Source organism: Vulpes lagopus, chromosome 19 (assembly GCF_018345385.1).
Source record: "Vulpes lagopus strain Blue_001 chromosome 19, ASM1834538v1, whole genome shotgun sequence".
NCBI classification, from domain to species: domain Eukaryota; kingdom Metazoa; phylum Chordata; class Mammalia; order Carnivora; family Canidae; genus Vulpes; species Vulpes lagopus.
Genome location: NC_054842.1, coordinates 1,835,583 through 1,855,490, shown reverse-complemented (window position 1 = coordinate 1,855,490; position 19,908 = coordinate 1,835,583). Strand labels below are relative to the sequence as shown.

At 43.0% G+C, this 19,908-nt stretch overlaps 1 protein-coding gene across 9 annotated transcripts in view; it reads left to right on the top strand.

Moving 5' to 3' along the window:
* The window catches only part of NINL (ninein like), a 152,012-nt gene that overhangs the window by 69,787 nt on the left and 62,317 nt on the right, over positions 1 to 19,908 (top strand). For 7 of the 9 annotated variants that reach the window (XM_041733987.1, XM_041733988.1, XM_041733986.1 and 4 more), the window contains 4 exons: positions 3,892 to 4,085; positions 12,749 to 12,845; positions 16,789 to 16,967; positions 19,200 to 19,266. In XM_041733987.1, coding sequence (XP_041589921.1) covers positions 3,903 to 4,085; positions 12,749 to 12,845; positions 16,789 to 16,967; positions 19,200 to 19,266 — 526 coding nt within the window. In that variant the 5' untranslated portion in view covers positions 3,892 to 3,902. Of the gene's footprint in view, positions 1 to 2,653; positions 2,737 to 3,891; positions 4,086 to 12,748; positions 12,846 to 16,788; positions 16,968 to 19,199; positions 19,267 to 19,908 lie in introns of those variants that run through there. The other 2 variants (XM_041733982.1, XM_041733989.1) reach the window with 2 other exon arrangements.

Genomic DNA, 19,908 nt, shown 5'->3' with positions numbered 1-19,908 from the left:
CATTTTCTTGATTTTCCTCCCATCCCCTAGGGCCCTGCTTTTCACTCACGGACTGTTACTATTACTGATGTGTAGCCTGGCATGTGGGGGCGGCCCTAAAGACTACCAGGTGCTCTCCCCCTGCCTCGTTGGAGACAGAGGTGGCTGTTTGTTCTGCTTTCTGTTTGTTGTGCTTTGGGCACTCAGTCTTCTAGGAGGGGTCAGTCCGTCCCTGTTTTCAGAACCTGAATCTGTTACCATTCTCCCGAGGTCAGGTTTTCTTCGCAGCCTCCCACCAGAGACTGATGGTAGGTGTGCTGGACATTCTGCCCTGAGGATGGGGGTCTAAGGGGGATGCCGTATGAGGCCCCAATGAGTTGGCACTGCTCCCCTGAGACCAGGCCCCGCTGGCCCACTAGTTCTTTGGTCTTTCTGGTCATGTGGAAGCCCCTCCTGTTTTGTGGAAATCCCTACCCAGCCCAAAAGATGTGCATCTGTGGTCATAGAGTAAATGAGCCAGAAGCAGCATGGGCCTCCAGAGACAGCCCCGACTTGGTGGGGCCTGGAGACATTGCAGATGAGGGTGATTGAGGAAGGAGCCACCACCCTTCTTTTTAAGTCTTGTTGCCTCTCTGGTGCCTGCAGTCTCAGTACCTATTTCTTTGTACCTGTCGTCGTTTCAGGGAGGCTTTGAGATGTGGCAGGCAGTGGACCCCCATCTCACTGGGGAGACTTCACCACCTGTGCATCCTGCATGCACAGGCGACACCTCTGTGGGCAGCCATGGCACCTCAGGCCTGTGATGTGGGACTTTCTTCCCTCTTTTGTGTAGAGAGGGAAAGCTTCATGCATCTCCTCAAAGACCTGAAATTCCAGTGGTGGAGAGAGAGCCTGGCCCCCTGGGGTGGCATGGATGCAGGGCTGGCCTGTGGCTGGGAAAAACAGCCAAGCCTGCCTTCTCCAGGGACACCCCTGCACACCCAGGCGTGCTTCACAGAGCGTGGCTTGGTTTAGCCCCTGCAGGATTCACAAAGATTTTGTAAGAGAAAACCCTAGAGACATCCCCCTGTTTCTAAAACAATCCTTAGATCTCTGCACATATGCGTGCAAGAGCATATAGGTATTTTTTTAAATGAAGAAGGCATGGAATAGTCTCAGATATCATGTATGTTTTAAAAGTTTTAAAGTAATATGTATGGTGTTACACTTACATAAAAACATGCATATCTGTGTGTATTATGTATATACACAAGTCTGTGTGTTCATCCACCTCATGGACTTGGAAATAATCTCAGAGTCTAGAGTCCAAGCAGTGCTTACCTCTGGTAATGGGGTTGGAGTTTTGTTTTGCTTTGTTTTTTCTTTATATACTTTTAATTGCTTGAATTGGTTACAACTAAAGGTAAAATAGAAGAAATGGAGGATTTGCTCATGATTGGCAGAGGTGGTGGAGGAGAGGGAGGAGTGGTGTTAGTGAACAGGGCACCAGGAGGAGCTTGGGGTGCGGAGACCATCGGTGTCGGGGAGGTGTGGGCCTGGTAGGTTCTGCAGTCGCCAGGGGTCCCCTAGTCACTCTTCACCTGGGTTGCTCCACACTCTTCCACCTACTGAATTTTGCCACTTGTGTTTCTTACTGTTATGTTCTGTCCATCTACTTCTGGTGTACCAGAAATTGGCAGTGGCAAATACCAGTACCTGTATGAAGCTCACCACAGGTGGCTCTTGTATACAAAAGGATGCAGCTCCCAACTTGGGTTGGGGACTCACCTTGGATGAGAAACTTGACAGATGTCAAGTTAGGAAGGGTATTTAGTTTTCTGATTTATCCTTCATGTTTCTACCTATGTATCTGTGTTTCTCAATGTTGTCTCCGTTGTCATCCCTGCCAGAGATGGGGGCAGGTGTTCCCAGCTCCACTTCTCCCTGCCCTTTGTTCACGTGAGAAGTGCACGCATAATATGATGAGTGGATAGGGCAGGCTTGTTATCTTTTGCTCCTGCATCCAACCTGAAGCCATGAGCCGGTGTGTGCATCCTCAGAGTGGATGCTGGTCGTCTTTACACCTGATCAGCAGGTGTTCAGTCAGGAGCTCAGGGGAGGAAGTTGACCTTAAAAGACCACACTGAAATATCACAATGAAGATTCTATTCTATTCAAAGTTAGATTCTATTCAATTCTATTCAAAGCTTTTTAAATGTCATTGATTCTGTTGTTTTCCTGAGTAAGATGATATTCTGGGAGTTGGAGGATCAATGTGAACAGATTTCAACCCCTCATACAGTTTTTGTGCTGATGGCAACCTACACACCCATGTGGGTGATGGTGGACAAATAACCACCAACAAGAAAAAATATATCTTTCTTGGATGTCTTAGTTAGTTAAGGGTCTGACTCTTGATTGCAGCTCAGGCCATGATCTCAGGGTCATAAGATTGAGCCCCACATCAGACTCTGCACTGGGTGTGGAGCCTGCTGAAGATTCCCCCACCCTCTCCCCCCACCTTTGTGCTCGCTGTCTTAAAAAAGGATTATATCTTTATTTACTTGGCATTTGTTGTGCTCTTATTAGTAAGAGATGTTATTTCATTGTTTCATGTTTATGAATTAATTATTAGATTATTAATGAGCTTGATCATTTTCCATGTTTGCTTACTCACTATATTTCCTGTTTTCAGAGTTGTCTGTGGTCCTGTGTCTATAACAGGCTGACCCACAGGAATTCTCCATTGTTGTTGAAATGCTGTATGTGAACTGACTAGTATGTATACTAGCTATTATTATTATAAAGTTTGTACCCCGGCTTTACATTTTATCAACTGCATTTCCTGTGCTGTTAAATATTCTTCAAAAATGTGTTTTTTAAACCTATTGAATCTTCTGCCATATAATTATGCTGTAACTTAGCAAGCTATTTTCTTTTGCTGGACATTTTATTTTTCTTATGTCTTTGTCCATAGCTCTGTTTCCTGAAGTATAAGGAATTTCTGTAAGGAATTTTGTGTGCATGAAATAAGTAGATCAGATAATACAATTGTTTGAAAATTTCTTGGTAAGTGTGACAAGTTTGGAATGTCTGAAAGACGTTTACATGTCATTTTCTCCAGCAATATGTGAGATCCTCCTTCGTATGACAGCTTAAGCTAGCATGGGGTGGGGTTACTCTAGATAATTTCACAGTGACAAATGGTATCTTTGTTTTAATTTGAACATTTTTAGATGATTATTAACCATATATCTTTCTTCTTTTGTGATTAACATCCTCTGTATATTTTATTGGAGTTTTCATATTTTTTATTATAAGTACTTTTATTTGGCAAAACTTATTAACATTTTTCCTTTTTAGTATTTGTATTTGAATACTAGGAAGGGAAAAATGCTATACTTGTATATGTATAGAGAAAAATTAGAATGTATATTTGCCAAAATATTCATAATTATTCTTTTAGGTAGTGAAGCTTTGGATTATTTTAGTTCTCTATTTTATATTTATCTCTTTTTACTGATTCTATAATAGATATTTTTTAGTTTTTAAAAAGATTTATTTATTTAAAAGAGGGGGTGGGAGAGGGGCAGAGGTAAAAGCAGACTCCTCAATGAGTACCTGATGTGGGGCTCGATCCCATGACCCTGAGATCATGACCCAAGTTGAGATCAAGAATCGAATGCTTAACCATCGAGCCACCCAGGTGCCCCTATAATAGATACTTTCTTACAGAACCAAGAAATTCTGGCTTTTCTGACTGGCTCCCTGGTCACATGCTTCTGGGCTCTCCTACAAAAGAGAGCACCCACGTGCCCAGTGCTTGTCCTATGCCTGTCCCACCCTGCTGGGGCTCATCAAAGCAGTGGAAGAATGTTTGAGGTGTGGCAATTTGAGTGTACTCTTGTTTCTTTTTTCCCCTGGCATGTCCAGCTTGCTATGGGATGGACGAAGAAGAAGAGAACCACTATGTTTCGCAGCTCAGGGAAGTGTACAGCAGCTGTGACAGCACAGGGACGGGCTTTCTGGACCGGGAGGAACTGACCCAGCTCTGCCTTAAGCTTCATCTGGAAAAGCAGCTGCCCATCCTTCTGCAAACACTTCTTGGAAATGACCACTTTGCCAGGGTGGGTATTTGACTTCATTCTTGTAAAGAAAAGCACAGAGTACAATAGTTAGCTGCAAGCACTTGGGAAGTATCAGTTGACTAAAGACACATGCCAAAGGAATGTTACTAGGAACCGGAACACGGCTTTTCCTTCTGGGGAACTCTTGAAGCAAGAGTCTCTTTCAAACGATTTTGTTTTGAGGCATAGTAAATCCCAGAGGTTTGGTTTGGTTTGGTTTGGTTTTCCCAGAAAGTCATTTGTGTGATTTGTTGGGGTGGCAGGTTGGTGTGGGTGGGTGGCATGTGGTTCACAAAAACACAAGAATCTGTGGGCAGTTGACACCTGGGTCACTGAGAGACAGGCAACCTCTAGGTACTTTGAGGGCAGACTGTTTGGTAAAATTGCATAGCTTGGAATTCGTTCTGGCACCTGACAACAGCTGCACAGCACTGTTGCAGGAGGAAAGGATACCTGTGTCCATAGGTGTCCCATGATTTCATCTAGGCCAGATAGAAAGTACTGTTTTTGCTCCTTTCCTGCCATACTTGTATATGTATAGAGAATGATTAGGATGTATATTTGCTAAAATATTCATAATTATTCTTTTAGGTAGTGAAGCTTTGGATGGTTTTAGTTCTCTGTTTTATATTTATCTTTTTTTTTCTGATCATTCTATAACAGATACTTTTTTTTAGGAATTGAAGGTCATCTAGAATGGTGATCTAGAACCTAGACCACAACGTGCTTTCCTGATAGAAACATTAAAAAGCACCTCCCACCTTGTCCCTACTTCTTAAATGTTCTAGATGTTAACCTGTTGATGATAAAAACACTGTTGGTCATCTTTTTTTAATTTTTTAAAAGATTTTTATTTACTCATTCATGAAAGACAGAGAGTGACACAGACATAGGCAGAAGGAGGAGAAGCAGGCTCCATGCAAGGAGCCTGAAGCAGAACTTGATCCCAGGACTTTGCAATCACACCCTGGGCTGAAAGCAGACGCCCAACCATTGAGCCACCCAGGCGTCCCCAGTGTTTGTTGGTCATCTTAACTTTGAAGAAAGAGCATTTCATTCCATAGAAATCAATAAAATTATTTTAAAAACCCAGACTGCAGATTTTCCTGAAGTGGCTCTTGTTTGTCTTGGAAAAACAAATGAAGAGAAACAAGAAAAAAAACTCTCACTGCTGGCAGTCCAGATGAAATCTACCTCTTGTCACTTCCCAGAGCACCGACTGTCCTGTGTTCCCCATGACTGTCAGTAGGATACTGTTACTCCCTCTTCGGGAGCTCTGCCTCAGTTAATCTGGCCACACCCTTTCTCTGTTTCTTTTTATTCTATTTCTGATTTTTTTAAAATGGATTTAAGATTCAGGTATATTTTCTTTTTTCTTTCTTTCTTTTTTTTTTTTTTTAGAGATTTATTTATTTGGGGGGAGGAGCAGAGGGAGAGGGAGAGAGAGAGTCAAGCAGACTCTGTGCTGAGCACAGAGCTGATGCAAGGCTTGATCTCATGACCCTGAGATCAGGATCTGAGCAGAAACCAAGAGTTGGCCACTTACCCGACAGTGCCACCCAGGAGCCCCAAATCAGGTGTATTTTTGATAATATTGGAGCCCCTCTTTTTTTTTTTTTTAAGATTTTATTTTTATATATTTGTGAGTGTGTGAGTATGGGGAGGGGCAGCGGGGAGGTACAGTCAGACTCCATGCTGAGCACAGACTCCTGACAGAGCCCTGTCTCATGACCCGGAGATCATGACGTGAGCCAGAATCAAGAGTTGAACACCCAAATCGCTGAGCCACCCAGGCACCCTGATATGTTGTGGCCTGTCTTGATATCACCTGGGATTGTATTTGGGACCTAGAGGAACAAAAGGCACATTTGTGAAAATCAATGCTCTGGTTATTCAAGCAGTATAACAGATGATTTGGTTTTCTTGATTATTTTTGACAGTTTAGAAAATTCAAAACCAAAAGAATAACTTGGATTCACATTCAGATGGCAGGTTCTGCTGACTGAACAGATCACATCATTCCCGAGTCTCACCCCACTTTACCCTTTGTATGTGTAGAAGTGCTATAACATTTAGAAACAGCAAATTATGATAGGAAGAAAAAGGTTCATACTGGAACATCAGTAAAGAGAAAAATGAACTTGGGTTTGAGATTTCTGGCTTCCCCCGCATCACATGTATCCTGAAAAGCAGTTCCTCTGAACTGTAATCCTTGTGGGAGGCTGGAGGTTTCTCCACACATTTATAGGGAAATATGTTAGAAGGAGAGACTCTCACTCATAAGCAATGGCAGGAGCCTGACCTTCTCTGGTGAACGGTGGCTTCTGGCAAAACCCTGTGCATGTTCGTTCGTCTTTTTGTCTGCCCCAACCCTGTCTCTTACAGCCATGATTTCTGTTTCCAAAAAGCAAGTCATGTGTTGGGTAAATTAAAAAAATAGCTCTGCTTCTATTAGTGCTCTTAAGCCTGACCTGAAGTTGTCCCTCCTTCCCCCTCTGTAACATTTTAAGAGCAGAGCCTGCACCAGCCAACGCCTGTTGGGTCCCACCATGGTGATGATGGTGGATTAGTTCTGCTTTCAGAGCTTCTATTGCTTCTCTGCTTCATCATATAGACAGGACAGGGCTCACACAGCCAGCATTTACATGAAATGTTCTGTTGAGGTTTTAAAGGAAGCTGGTGTCAAGCCAGAAATATCCAGATAGTTGTCACCATTTTCTACAACAGAAACCAAATAGTAGAGATTTCAGGAATTTTTCAAAGAAAATCAAGAGAAATCCTTTTTCCTGGAGAATTGATTGGCTGTTTAGTTCAAATAGCACATTTCCAGTTTCCTTGTAGTAACTAACATATATGACACCATGTAAATGTTAGTCATTGATACTTTAGTTATAAAAATGAAGAACGATATTATAAATAATAATAATTTGAATTAAAAGGTAATGTTTTAAGGTGTTGAGGGTATGCTCATTTTTAATTCATATTTCCTGTTAAAGAAACATTATCAAGATCTGGTTTCAAGCTAGAAATTAATGTGGTCTAATTCATATTTCCTGTTAAAGAAACATTATCAAGATCTGGTTTCAAGCTAGAAATTAATGTGGCCTAAGATTTCTGTGGAGTGTGGGAAATTTCCATTGAATTCTGTGTTATGATCAGTGGCAAGGATCTTTAGTTTTTTAAATTTGGTCAGAAAGAGAATTTTACTCTCAAAAAATAATTATTTTTTAAATTGAAATAGTTGACATACAATGTTGCATTAGTTTTAGGTGCACAAGGTAGTAATTGGACAGGTGTATATGTTATGCTATGCTCACCATGGGCATGGCTACCATCTGTCACCATACGTTACTACAGTATCATTGACTCTATTCTCTATGCTGTGACTTTTATCCTTGTGACTTCTTATTCCATAACTGGAAGCCTATATTTCGCACTCCCCTTCAACATTTTGCCCATCTCCCATTACCTTCCCCTTTGGCAACTATCAGACAATTTGTTCTCTGTATTTATGGGTCTGTTTTTGCTTTTTGTTTGTTTTTTCATTTGTTTTATTTTTTAGATTCTATTTTTTTAGATGACTATAAATGAAATCGTATGGCATTTGTCTTTTTGTGACTTATTTCATTTAGCAGGATACTCTCTTGTTCATCCATGTTGTCACAGATAAGTATATTTCATCCTTTCTTACGATTGAGCACTATTCCTTTGTGTATCTATACACGTTTCCCTTATCCGTTCATCTGTTGACGCTTGGGCTGCTTCTGTATCTTTGCTGTTGTAAATAATGTTGGAATAAATATAGAGGTGCATATACTTGAAAAAATAATTATTAACATTAGTGCTACTGAAAATAATTTTAAAGTTGAAAGTGATTCTCAATCGCAGGGTCCAGCCTCTTTATTTGTGATAAGTGAGTACAAGATTATACAGAGATAATGGTGTGTCCTTTTTGGTGAAGCACCTGAGTCCTGTGGGTTTGTTCTTCCCCTTTTCTTGAACTATGAAGGAAGAAAACACAGAAACACAAGCTCAGTGAGAATAATACCAGATAAAATGGCAACACGCTTGGCCATCAGATACCACTACTATTCGATGGTTGGAAGAAAGTCAACTGTTAAGTGTTATCAAAGACACAAAAGATTAGATCAAGCAAAATTGTCATTTCATTTTGCTTCCATGTATTTGACAAGTATTTTTGAGCACTTAGTATGTGCTGGGTAATATGCAGAAGCTAGGAATGTGATAATCAAAAAATATAATGTCTATCTTCATATGAAATGAAATATGTGCAAGACAGCATTGATTCAAGTAGCAAAAGATTAGAAACAGCATTTTATTTTATTTTTGTAAAGATTTTCTTTATTTATTCATGAGAGAGAGAGACAGAGACACAGGCAGAGGGAGAAGTAAGCTCCATTCAGGGAGCCTGATGTGGGTCCAGGCCGAAGGCAGGCGCTAAACTGCTGAGCCACCCAGGGATCCCAGAAACAGCATTTTCTTTTTTCTTTTTTTCTTTTTTTCTTTTTCTTTCTTTCTTTCTTTTTTTTTTTTAGAAACAGCATTTTCAATATGAGATTGGTTAAATATATTCTGATAGATCTCTCTGATGAAATTTATCCAGTCCTAGAAAAGTAAGAAGGCTTCAGACATCCTTGGTAGTGGCAAGTTAGCAAACTCAGGCCAACCTTCCAGCGAGGGCTACTAAAAAAGCTGAACAAAATCATAAAAACAAAGATATGAAAATGGTAAAGAGCCGATAAGTCAGTGAGGAATTACCAGCCTAAAAATCTGATAAATCACACACTGAGAGAGGTTCAGCTCAGCGAACAAAACCCCATTTGTGCCGAAAAACTGTGAAATTGATGTGGTCTTTGGGATCTTAGAGGGCCAGGAAAATCTGTGTCAAAACCCAGGTTCACCCAAGGTAGAGAATCTGATAAATTAGCTCCCAATTTAAGGGATGATAGGAATCAGCCATTGTGCCTTTTGCTGCCTGAGCTTGTATCCTCTCAGTGGTCTAGATGAACCTCACTTAGCTGAAGGTGGTCCTGCCCAGGTGGTACCATCAAGCATCTGGCAAAAGCAAATAAAAGTCCTCTCTTGAGAAATGCCATTATTCAAGATCTGTAATTGTTCCCATGTTATATTTAAATACAATAAGCAGCATACAGTCAAGGATAACTAGTACACAATTAAGTTAGGATGAGCAAGAACCAGGAAACAACAGGCAACAGAAGCAGATGCACACAGCTTGCAAGGTGCTGGGATTACTGTAAACAAAATATAAAAATTGTGGTTACTAACCATGTGAGGAGAGATTCTTTTTAAAAGCTTGAACATGGGATCCCTGGGTGGCGCAGCGGTTTGGCGCTTGCCTTTGGCCCAGGGCGCGATCCTGGAGACCTGGGATCGAATCCCACGTCTGGCTCCTGGTGCATGGAGCCTACTTCTCCCTCTGCCTGTGTCTCTGCCTCTCTCTCTCTCTCTGTGACTATCATAAATAAATTTAAAAAAAAAAAAAAAAAGAGAGACTGGAGAGAGCTTGCTTGCTTCCTTCCTGTCTCTCAAAAAAAATAAAAAATAAAAAAAATAAAAGCTTGAACATACCTATAGGAAAGAGGGAACTCTAAAAAGTGATATAACGAATCTGAACAAAGAACCAAATAAAACTTTAAGAACTGAAAAGTGTGATTGCCAAAATCAAAACCTAATGTAAGAGTTTAATAGTTCTTTAGTAGGCAAATTAGACACAGCAAAGGAGAGCATTCATTGACTGGAATTATCCAGAATGTAGCATGAAAATATAATAGAAGGAAGAGTGAGAAGGTTCAACCTTCCAACATCTCTTTATTTGGAATCCTAGGAAGAAAGAAGTGAATGGGGTAGGGCTTTATGAATAGCTAAAAAAATTTGTAGAACAGATTTGGAATTGCCAAAGCCTGCTGAATTCCACGTAGCGTAAATACAAAGAAATCTACACCTGGCCATATTATTGTGAAACTGAAAGTAAACCTAGAGAGATCATCAGAAAAGCAGCCAGAGATGGGTATACAAGCTCCCTGCATTTTTCCTACAGCTGTGTGTGAATCTATAATTATCTCAAAATGGAAAGTTTAATGTTTAAAAGCTGTCCTATGAAAATAGATGTGTCCTGAAAATGAGCCCTACATTGACAGCTACTTCCTCAGATGTAACAGTACAAGCCAGAAACTAGTGGAAAGTATCTCCAATGTGCTAATAGAAAAACATCTGCCAACCTGAATTCCATGCTCAGCAAAAAGATCCTTTAAGAGTAAAGGTGAAAGACTGCATCTGCAAAAAGATGAATTCTGCTCAGTTATGAAAAGATACAGAGGCCAAGACATCCAATAAGTGTCTGTTGAGTATTTACTGTTTTCCAGCAGTGGCATCACATGCTAATTGGGAAGAAAAATATAAACAAATGCACAAATAATCCAATGTCAGGTCATGATAATATGTGTATCCCAGACAAACAGCTGCATTTAGTGCTCAGTGGCAGCAACAAAGGTTTGCTCATTCAAATTCTGTGCCAGATTTGAGAAGCATGCTTGGACCTACAGCCCCAAACCTGCTTTTCTAGCACTTCCTGGTGACCTTTTGACCCATCTAAGCCCTCTTGTTGACTTTTTCCTGCATGACGTTTACTGAAGAATCCATAAAGAAAAGAGCATGTATCAGAAGTGTATGCTCAATGACTATCCCATACAGAGCACATCTGGGTAACCAGCATCCTTAATCCCTCCCCATGTGCCTTGCAGTCCCTCTGTCTCTAAGGCTACCGCTGTCCTGACACTAACACTATAGATTTGTTTTGCCTGTTTCTGATCTTTATAGAATGGAAATACACAGTACCTGCTCAGTACATACTCTCTGACTTCCTTTACTCAACCTATCTGTGAAATACACTTCACCTTGTTGTCTCTCAGTGTTTTTTTTTTTTTTCATCGTCATATTTCATTGTCTGACTATATTATCATTTATTTAGCCATTCTATTTATGGACATCTTGGTCATTTCCCCATTCTTTTTTTTTTTTTTAAGATTATTTATTTATTTAGAGAGAGAGAGATAGCAAGAGAGAGCACTAGCAAGGGGGAGAGGGAGAAGCAGGCTTCCTCCCAGCAGGGAGCCCAATGTAGGGCTTGATCTCAGAACCCTGGGATCCCAACCTGAGCCCAAGGCAGATGCCCAACTGACTGAGCCACCCAGGTGGCCCCTCCAGTATTCTTCTAATAAATTGTTTATCTGCTTGAAAAAAGTTTATTGAAAGTGAAGTAAAAACATTTCAGATACTCAAACTAAAAAGAATTTAGCACCAGCATACTTAAGAAAAATGAAATTCTAAAGGATGTACTTCAAATAGAAAATTATCCTAGGCAGAAGGTCAGAAATATAAGAACAAATGAAAAAGCAGTAAGTATTTGAATAATTCTCAATGAACATTGATTTATATAAAATATGTAATATTTTGTATGGGTTTAAAATAGAGTGAGTTAAAATATATGACAATATATGAAAATCGGGAGCGTAGTAAATGAAAGTGTTACATAGGCTTTGAGTTCTCACGGAAGAGGGTAAAAAAGTATTGACTAATAGTAAACTTTGATAAGCTGAGGATATGCATTGTAGTTTTTAGGATAAGGCAGAGAAAGGAAATAGACAACATAATTTCTCATTAGTAATAGGAAGATGAAGTCCTAAAAAAAAAAAAAACAAAAAGTAAACCCAAAGAGAGGAAACCAGGGACAAAAACACAAGCAAGTCCAATTGAAAGTGTACAATAGAATAGTAGATTTAAGTCCAAATATATCAGTAATTATATTAAATGTCAGTATACTAAATAGTTAAAGCTTTTGGGATGCCTGGCTGATTCAGTTGGTTGAGTGTCTGCATTTGGCTCAAGTTATGATCCCAGAGTCCTGATAAAGCCCTGCTTTGGGCTCCCTGCTTTGAGCCAGCCACTGGAAACAATGGGAATATCCATCAGTAGGAGAATGGATTAATGAGTTTTTGCACAGGTAAATGATGGAATAGTATACAGCATGGAAAATGCATTATTCATGGCAGCTTGAATGAATATTACAGAAGTAATATTGAGTCTAAGCAGGATATAAAAATATATACATATGATTCCATTTAGATCAAATTTGAAAAGAGGTAAAACTAAACCATATTCATCAGGGATGCCTACAAATGAGATATAAAAGCAAAGATGTTAATACTGTAAAAGTCAGAGTAGGGGGGCAGGGGATTTAATTAGGAAACGAGCCATGGTAGAGGAGCCTCTAAGGTGCTGGCAGTATTCCATTTCTTGATGGGGTGGTGATAGCCTGGATATTTTCTTTATGTATATTAATGTTTTATGATCATCAGCTCCCTCTTTTGGTTACTATTTTCTAATTATTAAAATTGGTAATAGGGTTTTTTGGTGATTAGTTTGTGACTCACTTTTACTTTTCTTACTACAGTCTTCTATGTAAAAAAAATCTTAAGTGTTATTAGAAAAAACGAAATGAATATGCTCAGCAGGAAAGGCAACAATAAGATGTTTCCATCTGAAAATAAAAACAGAAGGCTAAGGTATTTATATATGTGATCTGTTGAAAGTAGTGTTGACCTCTCTTTTCTTACATTCACCAGGTTAACTTTGAGGAATTTAAGGAAGGTTTTGTGGCATTGCTGTCATCAAATGCTGGTGCTGGCCCCTCAGACGAAGACAGTAGTTCTTTGGAATCAAGTAAGGATTTCCTTGCTCGCCTTAAGTGTTTGTTTCATTATTTTTCTGTTATCTTCTGGAGTGTGATATTCAGAATGAAGAATGTAGCAGGTTTGAGAATGAAATTATAACTTCGTTCCCTTACTGCCCACCTATGTGGACTGGAACAAGACATTGGGTTTCTTCTTCTTTGTTTCCTTATTTGTACACTAGTGTTGGAAAGGAGAAGCTCTATTGTTTTCCTTTACACTCTGTGACCTGAATACTGCTGGCACTTCTGGTGACCAAATGTGTCAGTCTGTTGCATAGCAGGCAAGTCTCCAGCACCATCTGGGTGTCCTCCACTGTAGCTCAGTCCTGACATTGCCTACCTGGAGCTGGCCTCAGATTCCACTGGCTAAGGGCTCAGTCCCACAATATGGTCCTCATGTCAGATGCCAGTCATGGGTCCAGGTTGTCACCTATGCTTCTGACTGGCTATGAATCAGAGGTGCCATAGCCCCTTTCTGAGGTTCAATGAATTTGCAGGAGGAGATCCTAGAACTCAGGAAAACAGTTTATGCATATCACCAGTTCATTATAAAAGGATGTAACTCAGAAACAGCCAGGTGGAAGAGGGCCACAGGGCAAGGTATGGGGAAAGGTGCAGAGCTTCCGTGCCCTCTCCAGGCTTGCCACTCTCCCCCAATCTCTCTGTGTTCACCCTAGAAGCTCTCTGAACCCTGTCCTGTTAGGTTTTTATGCAGGCTTCCATTACATAGGCATGACTGATCAAATCATTGGCTCTTGGTGATTGAACTCAATCTCCAGCCTTTTCGCTTTCCTCAGAGGTCAGAATGGCGCTATAGGTTCTAACCCACTAATCACACGGTTAGGTCCCTGGGCACCCAGCCGCCATCCTTAAGAGCTTTCCAGAAGTCACTTCATTAACATAAACTCAGGTTTGGTTGCTCTTGTCACTTAGGAAATTTCAAGGGTTCTAGGATCACTGGCCCAGGGATGAGATAAAGACGAAATATATATTTATTATAAATTACAGTATCCTAAGTGTCAAATAATACTATGTGCTGTCCTTACAGCATGCACTGTTGACAAGATAAAATTGATGTAGAGCAGCTGAAGTTTCAGGAATTGAAAGCACAGTGCAGACACAGGTGTATCTAGACCACTGAGGTTAGTAGGATATCGCCAGCCAGAGACAGACCCCACTGTATCTTCTGTCAGATGGTGATGTTGTATTGTGCTGATTGGCCCAATGAGACTTCTCTTCCGGGAGTGAAGCTGGTGGGACAAACATAGCATCTCCCAGGGGAAGTGGCGTCCTGAGGGCATTGCCCCCTGGCTTCAGTAATGGTCAGGAGGTGGAGGGAGGGTTTGGAGAGCATGTAGATTGTGGGGTGAGGGTCAGAAGATGCTGATAGACTTTGTCATTAGTGACTGCTCCATCAGACTTGAGGCTGTGAGTGACATGGTTCAGACCCATCTTGGCTATCTCCGACGAGCACTGGGCGGGTGAGTGACATGGGGCCTGGGGCAGTGGGTCTGAGGTTGGAGGTATGGTATTGATGAGCAGATCGAGGAGGGAGCTCCTTCCCTCAGCCCTACAGCAGGCTCTTGCCACGCAGATCTTGTTCTGGAGCAGGTGTGTGACGATGACTGGGATAACTGTGGGAGGGCTTGAGGCAGAGGAGGGGAAAGTGAAAAGGATGAGAGCTCACATTGATTGTCTTCAATGTGCCAATCTCCCAGCCATCTGTGGCGTTATATCATACCCATTATTTAGATGAGGAACTGAGGCCTGATATGTGAAGGGATTTATTTGTCCAAGATCCCACAGCTAGTAAGTGATGACCAAGATTTGAGTCACAATTTTCCAGTTGTAAGCCCCAAGCCCCTGTTAGAACCCACTCCTTCCACTGGCTGCTGCAGGTTGCTGAGTATCTGGGTATAGGGCAGAGAGCCCTGCTGTGGGAGGAGCATACCAGGGGTGGGAACCATTTACAGGACCCTTGGGGCATTCACTGGTTGCTTTGTCTGGCACTTTTCTTCTTTAAGAAATGAAGAGCACCACTGACCTTTAGTAACACAGGATTTGGGACTGTGGCCCGTGATTGTGTACAGGAATGGAAAGGTGGTGGTGGCTGACACTGTACATGCCCCCTCCATGCTAGAGAATGCATGGAACTTCTACACTTAAAACTGGATCTGTGGACATGCACTGAGACAAGAGCTTCCAAAGAGACAAGGAGCTATTCCAGGAATTGTGTTTTTTTCCCCACCAATTGTATTCTTTTTAATTTTCTTTGGCTTTTTCTTTTCTTTTGGATTTCAAAGCTTTCCTTAATTAAATGGCCAGATGTGTGGCCTGAGATTCCTCCCTCCTGCCAGCTTAAGGCCATCAGAGCCCCTCTGAGTTTTCAGTACTTGGTTTCCTAAATGCTTGCAGGCTTCCCACTTCCTGCCTGATAGGCCTTTCTCTCTTCCTAAAGCACCTCTAGGTGGAAGGAAGATTCTTCCCCCACCCACATTCACTGGCCTGCAGCCTCTCTGTAAGCAGAAAGCGTGCTCAGATCAGAGCCTGTACTCACTGGGCTTCACTTGCCCTTTGGCAGCTGTCTGGTGGGAGCCTCTTGCTGTGTTTGTACTTTCCTCTTCTGAATGCTGCTGGGTGTGCTTACAGGTTGTCCTGTTTTCCATCTGCTGACTTGGACACTTTGCTCTCCTCTAGAGCACATCCCATGCCTGTTGCCCCAGGGAGATCGGTATAGTGTCCATGATTACCTCTGAGTGTCCCAGTGAGGTGAGAAAAGGGCTATATTCACCCTGCACGTTGTCAGCCGTCACCGTCTGTACATCCATGTGGAACTTGGCATAATCCCATAATCCTCCATTGACCCCAGTGTCTGTCTGTCACTGGCATTACTGTGCTTCCAGTTGGCCAAGCTGAACCCGGCCTCCTCCTCTGTTGTGGCTCCAAGGGCAGGGACTATGGCCTGACCGTTTGGGGCAGGGAAGAAAGGAATGATGTGGTACTCAGCCTGACGGAGCATGGTACCCTTCAGTGCAGTGCCTCTCAATTTCCCCAGACTGGCCTTGCTTCATTGGATCCTATGCCTTTCTCTCCAAGCTGCCCATTCTGGTTATTTCCCTCTGAACCTGTGTCCTGTCCTGGCCTCTGCCCACAAGGCTCTCCCCAATCTCTCTCCCACCCACCCACATTGCACACAGAGACAATGTCATTTCTTCTCTACCTGAGAGGTCCCCGTGGGCTCTGTCCAGGAGTGGACAGGTAAGGAGGGAAGAAGGAAGTACACGGGGCTGTTAAGGTTTAAGGGATTCTTGTGAATCCCGGACTAAAACCCATACCTGCCTCTCTGCCCCAGACTTCAGACCTGCCAAGTTTGAGCCTCCTGGACTGTGTGTGAGGTCCACGCCCAAACTGCCCTGACATCCTGTCCAGATGGGGTCCTGAAGTGAGCAGGATGGGAAGTGACCTTCTGTTCTCTAGAGCAGTATGTTGCTGGATTATTGGAGGATTTTTTCTTTGCATTAAAATCTAAATATTAGTCTTTTATAATATAAACTAGTATATATAATATAGTATAATATAAACTAGTATAGTTTAGTATAATATACTAGTATAATATAGTATAGTATAATATAAACTAATATAAACTAGTCTTTTTGTATTAATAGTAGTCTTTTATTACCTAAACCAAAGCTAAATATGCTGAAAAAAATTTGAATGGCACATAGATTTAGAGTAGAAAGTCCCTGTCTCCCAACCTGGGTTTCTCAGTCCCCTGTCTGAGGATTAGGGAGAAGAGATTGACCACTGGTAACTGTTCTCTGTGTTCTTCCAGACATTCTCTGTGTGCATCTGTAAGAGGCACACTCTGCATCTTGAAACAAGTTGCCACAGCATGCTCGGACTTCCCCACCAAACCTCCCATTTTCTTTCCAGCTGCTTCTCGTGCTGTCCCACCAAAGTATGTGAGCGGCTCTAAGTGGTATGGTCGCTGGAGCCGGCCTGAGCCCAAGCCATGTGGCTCTGCAGCAGGAGTCAAATGTTTACCAGAACAGCAGCCCTGGACCAGCAGGAGAGGCCCGCTCCGTCGCTCTGCATCCCTGGAAAGTGTGGAGGTGGGTCAGGTTCCCCTTTCTGACTCCAGGTCACCATTTTGCTTAGTCGTTGTGACATGACTACAAGAGGATGTAAGGGGCAGGTGGGCATTCCTGGGCATCTCAAGTCACCAGAAGCATAGGTACACATTGGGGAATGACATTTTGTTCTAAAGTATCTCTGGGTCTGATTATCTGCAGGGAAATTCTGGCCAGTGGGTGTACTCCTTCAGACATTGGGGCAGTGGAGAATTTGTGCCCAAATCACTTGTTTCTTTCCCTCCCCTGCTTACCACCATCAGCTTTCCCCCAGCATGGCGAGAAGACTGGTTCCATGGTTTCATGGGAGTGAGGGAAAGGGAAGATGCCCCTGCAAGGTTAGGAGTTGGGAAGTACCAAGCCCACAGTCCCACTTGCCTTGAATACTTAGAACATACCAAGGCCCACACACTTAGAATTTGGCGAAGATGTGCCAGACAGCTCCTGGGGCCTTGGGGAAGGATACCAGGGCTCTGTGTCCTCAGTTGTTCACTGCTGCTGAGACTGACCCCAGAGACGGGCTGCTGGAGCCTGACAGCCTTTACGTCAGGAAATATCCATGGGGCAGATCCACAGTTTTCAAGTTAACCATGGATTCCTTAGACCTAGTTTTCAGGAATTCCAGAAGGTTCCTGCTCTCTCTGTGATGTCTACTTTGTCAGGTAGGACTTTGTCATGGGGACTTCTTTTCCATAGGACAGCTCTGGGCCTCTCACATTAATCTGTGTATGTTCAGCATTTGGTGAGGCAAACACACCTACTTATATCCTAGAGTCCCTTTGTTCAGAGATGCTCTATGTCTAGATGACAAACCCCAGGTGTTCACTTTTTTATCCTCTTTAACTTTGGTCCTCAGAGATGGAGATCTGAGGACTCTGCTCTGTCTCTGTAGTACTGTTTTGCTTATTAAAACCATCTTTGAGGGATCCCTGGGTGGCGCAGCGGTTTGGCGCCTGCCTTTGGCCCAGGGCACGATCCTGGAGACCCGGGATCGAGTCCCACGTCGGGCTCCCGGTGCATGGAGCCTGCTTCTCCCTCTGCCTGTGTCTCTGCCTCTCTCTCTCTCTGACTATCATAAATAAATAAATAAATAAATAAATAAATAAATAAATAAATAAATAAAAATAAAACCATCTTTGATCCCTGGAACAACAACATGGGAAAAATGCTGTTTTTAGGGTTGTCATTTGGGCTGAATGCATTAGAAAAATGGGATGTAGCACCACTCCCAGATTCTATTCTCACTTCAGTACTGGCTATGAAGGGCACTGAGTCTTGGTCAACTTGGCATTCCTTCCAGAATCAGTCATGGAATATGCAGCTTCTGTCAGAAGCAGACTTTGACTTTGTAGTTGGCTGACGTGACCACAAAAACACGAGGTTTTTGCTTGAGTCAAGTGTTTCTTGGTGGCCTGCCCTCTGAAGGTTACAGCTGGCAAAGGGGCCTGAGGTGGCAGCTGCTTGCTATGCATGCTGTCTCTGGAGCTCTTGGAGTGACAGAGAAAACCACTGTCCATCCAGCTGTTTGCTGAACTGGTAAGGGACGGGGTGCAGAGAGGTGAGGATCATTAAGTTGAGTCAAGATGATGTCGTGTGATGAAAGGTTGACTGTGCTCCACAGCCACTCGTCTCCAGTGCTGGTGTCTAAAGCCAGCGTCACAGAGATGTTGACTGGGAAGGCTTTTTCTCTCCTATTAGGGTACAAGTGCTGGATTGTGTTTTTGTGTGAACTACTGATGACTTAGTTTATGTGGAGGAGCCTCACATGTCCCTGTTTGTTTGTTTGTTTGTTTTTTAAGGTTTTTAAAATTTATTCATGCCAGACATAAACAGAGAAGCAGAGACAGAGGCAGAGGGAAAAGCAGGCTCCCCATGGGGAGCCTGATGCGGGGCTCAATCCTGGGACCCTGGGATCATGCCTGAGTCGAAGGCAGACACTCAACCACTGAGCCACCCAGGCATCCCCACGTGTCCCTGTTTCTATACCGTGGTGTTTGGTCTGTGAGGGGGAGCAGCTCTATGCCAGGGCCCTCAGCTGGGGTGCAGAGGCCACCTGCAGGTGTGGGCTTTCCCTCGAGCTGCATCTTACCCACTGTTGTTCCTCTTCCTCAGTCCCTACCCAGTCCCAAAACATACCCTGCTGTCTGTTCTTGGAGCTCTCTAGTCACTGCCACATACTCTGGGGAATTCATTTTTCTCTTTTTTTTTTCCCAGAGTCTCAAGTCAGACGAAGAAGCTGAAAGTGCTAAAGAACCTCAGAATGAGTTGTTTGAAGCACGAGGTAAAGCCACAGCTTCATGGTTGGTGCTCCTTCCTTACCTTTGACCAGTGTTTTGAAGTTCAGGGAACTGGGTCATGGTCAGTGAGCCAGCCATGTGCAATTTCCTGAGAAGTTTGCGGTGTGGGTGGTGTCTCTGGTGGGTCCCTGTTCCAGAAGTAGTTCCAGCTGGGAGGTGGTCACTTGATCTGTAGCATCTCCTGAGGTCAGGCTCTTGGACAGAGGCCCCTGGCCAAGTGATCAGGATGGCTGTATGGTTCTCATGGTCTGTAAGCACCAGTGTGACCCCAGGCAGGCAGGACCTTGGCTTGGTGTGCCAGGCCTGGGCACATCCTCTTCCTGCTGTGTGCAAACAGTCTCGGCAACTGTCAGCAGCCCTGCCTATGCTCTAGATGAAATGCCCAACATGGTCCTGACCCTTGGAAGCCTCGCAAGAGCAACCAGAAGGCAGCAGCAGGTGTACATAAGCAGATCCCGGTGTGCCCACATGTGAGTCTGAGGGGCTTTTAATGATGCCTCCTACAGTGAGTGTGTCACAGCACAGCAAGTACAGAACACTTGACTTGGAGGGAGAGACCAGAATTGACCTTGAATTTCTGCTGCAGTAAAAAATCAGTAGTCGGCACTGAGCATGCTTTAGATTGT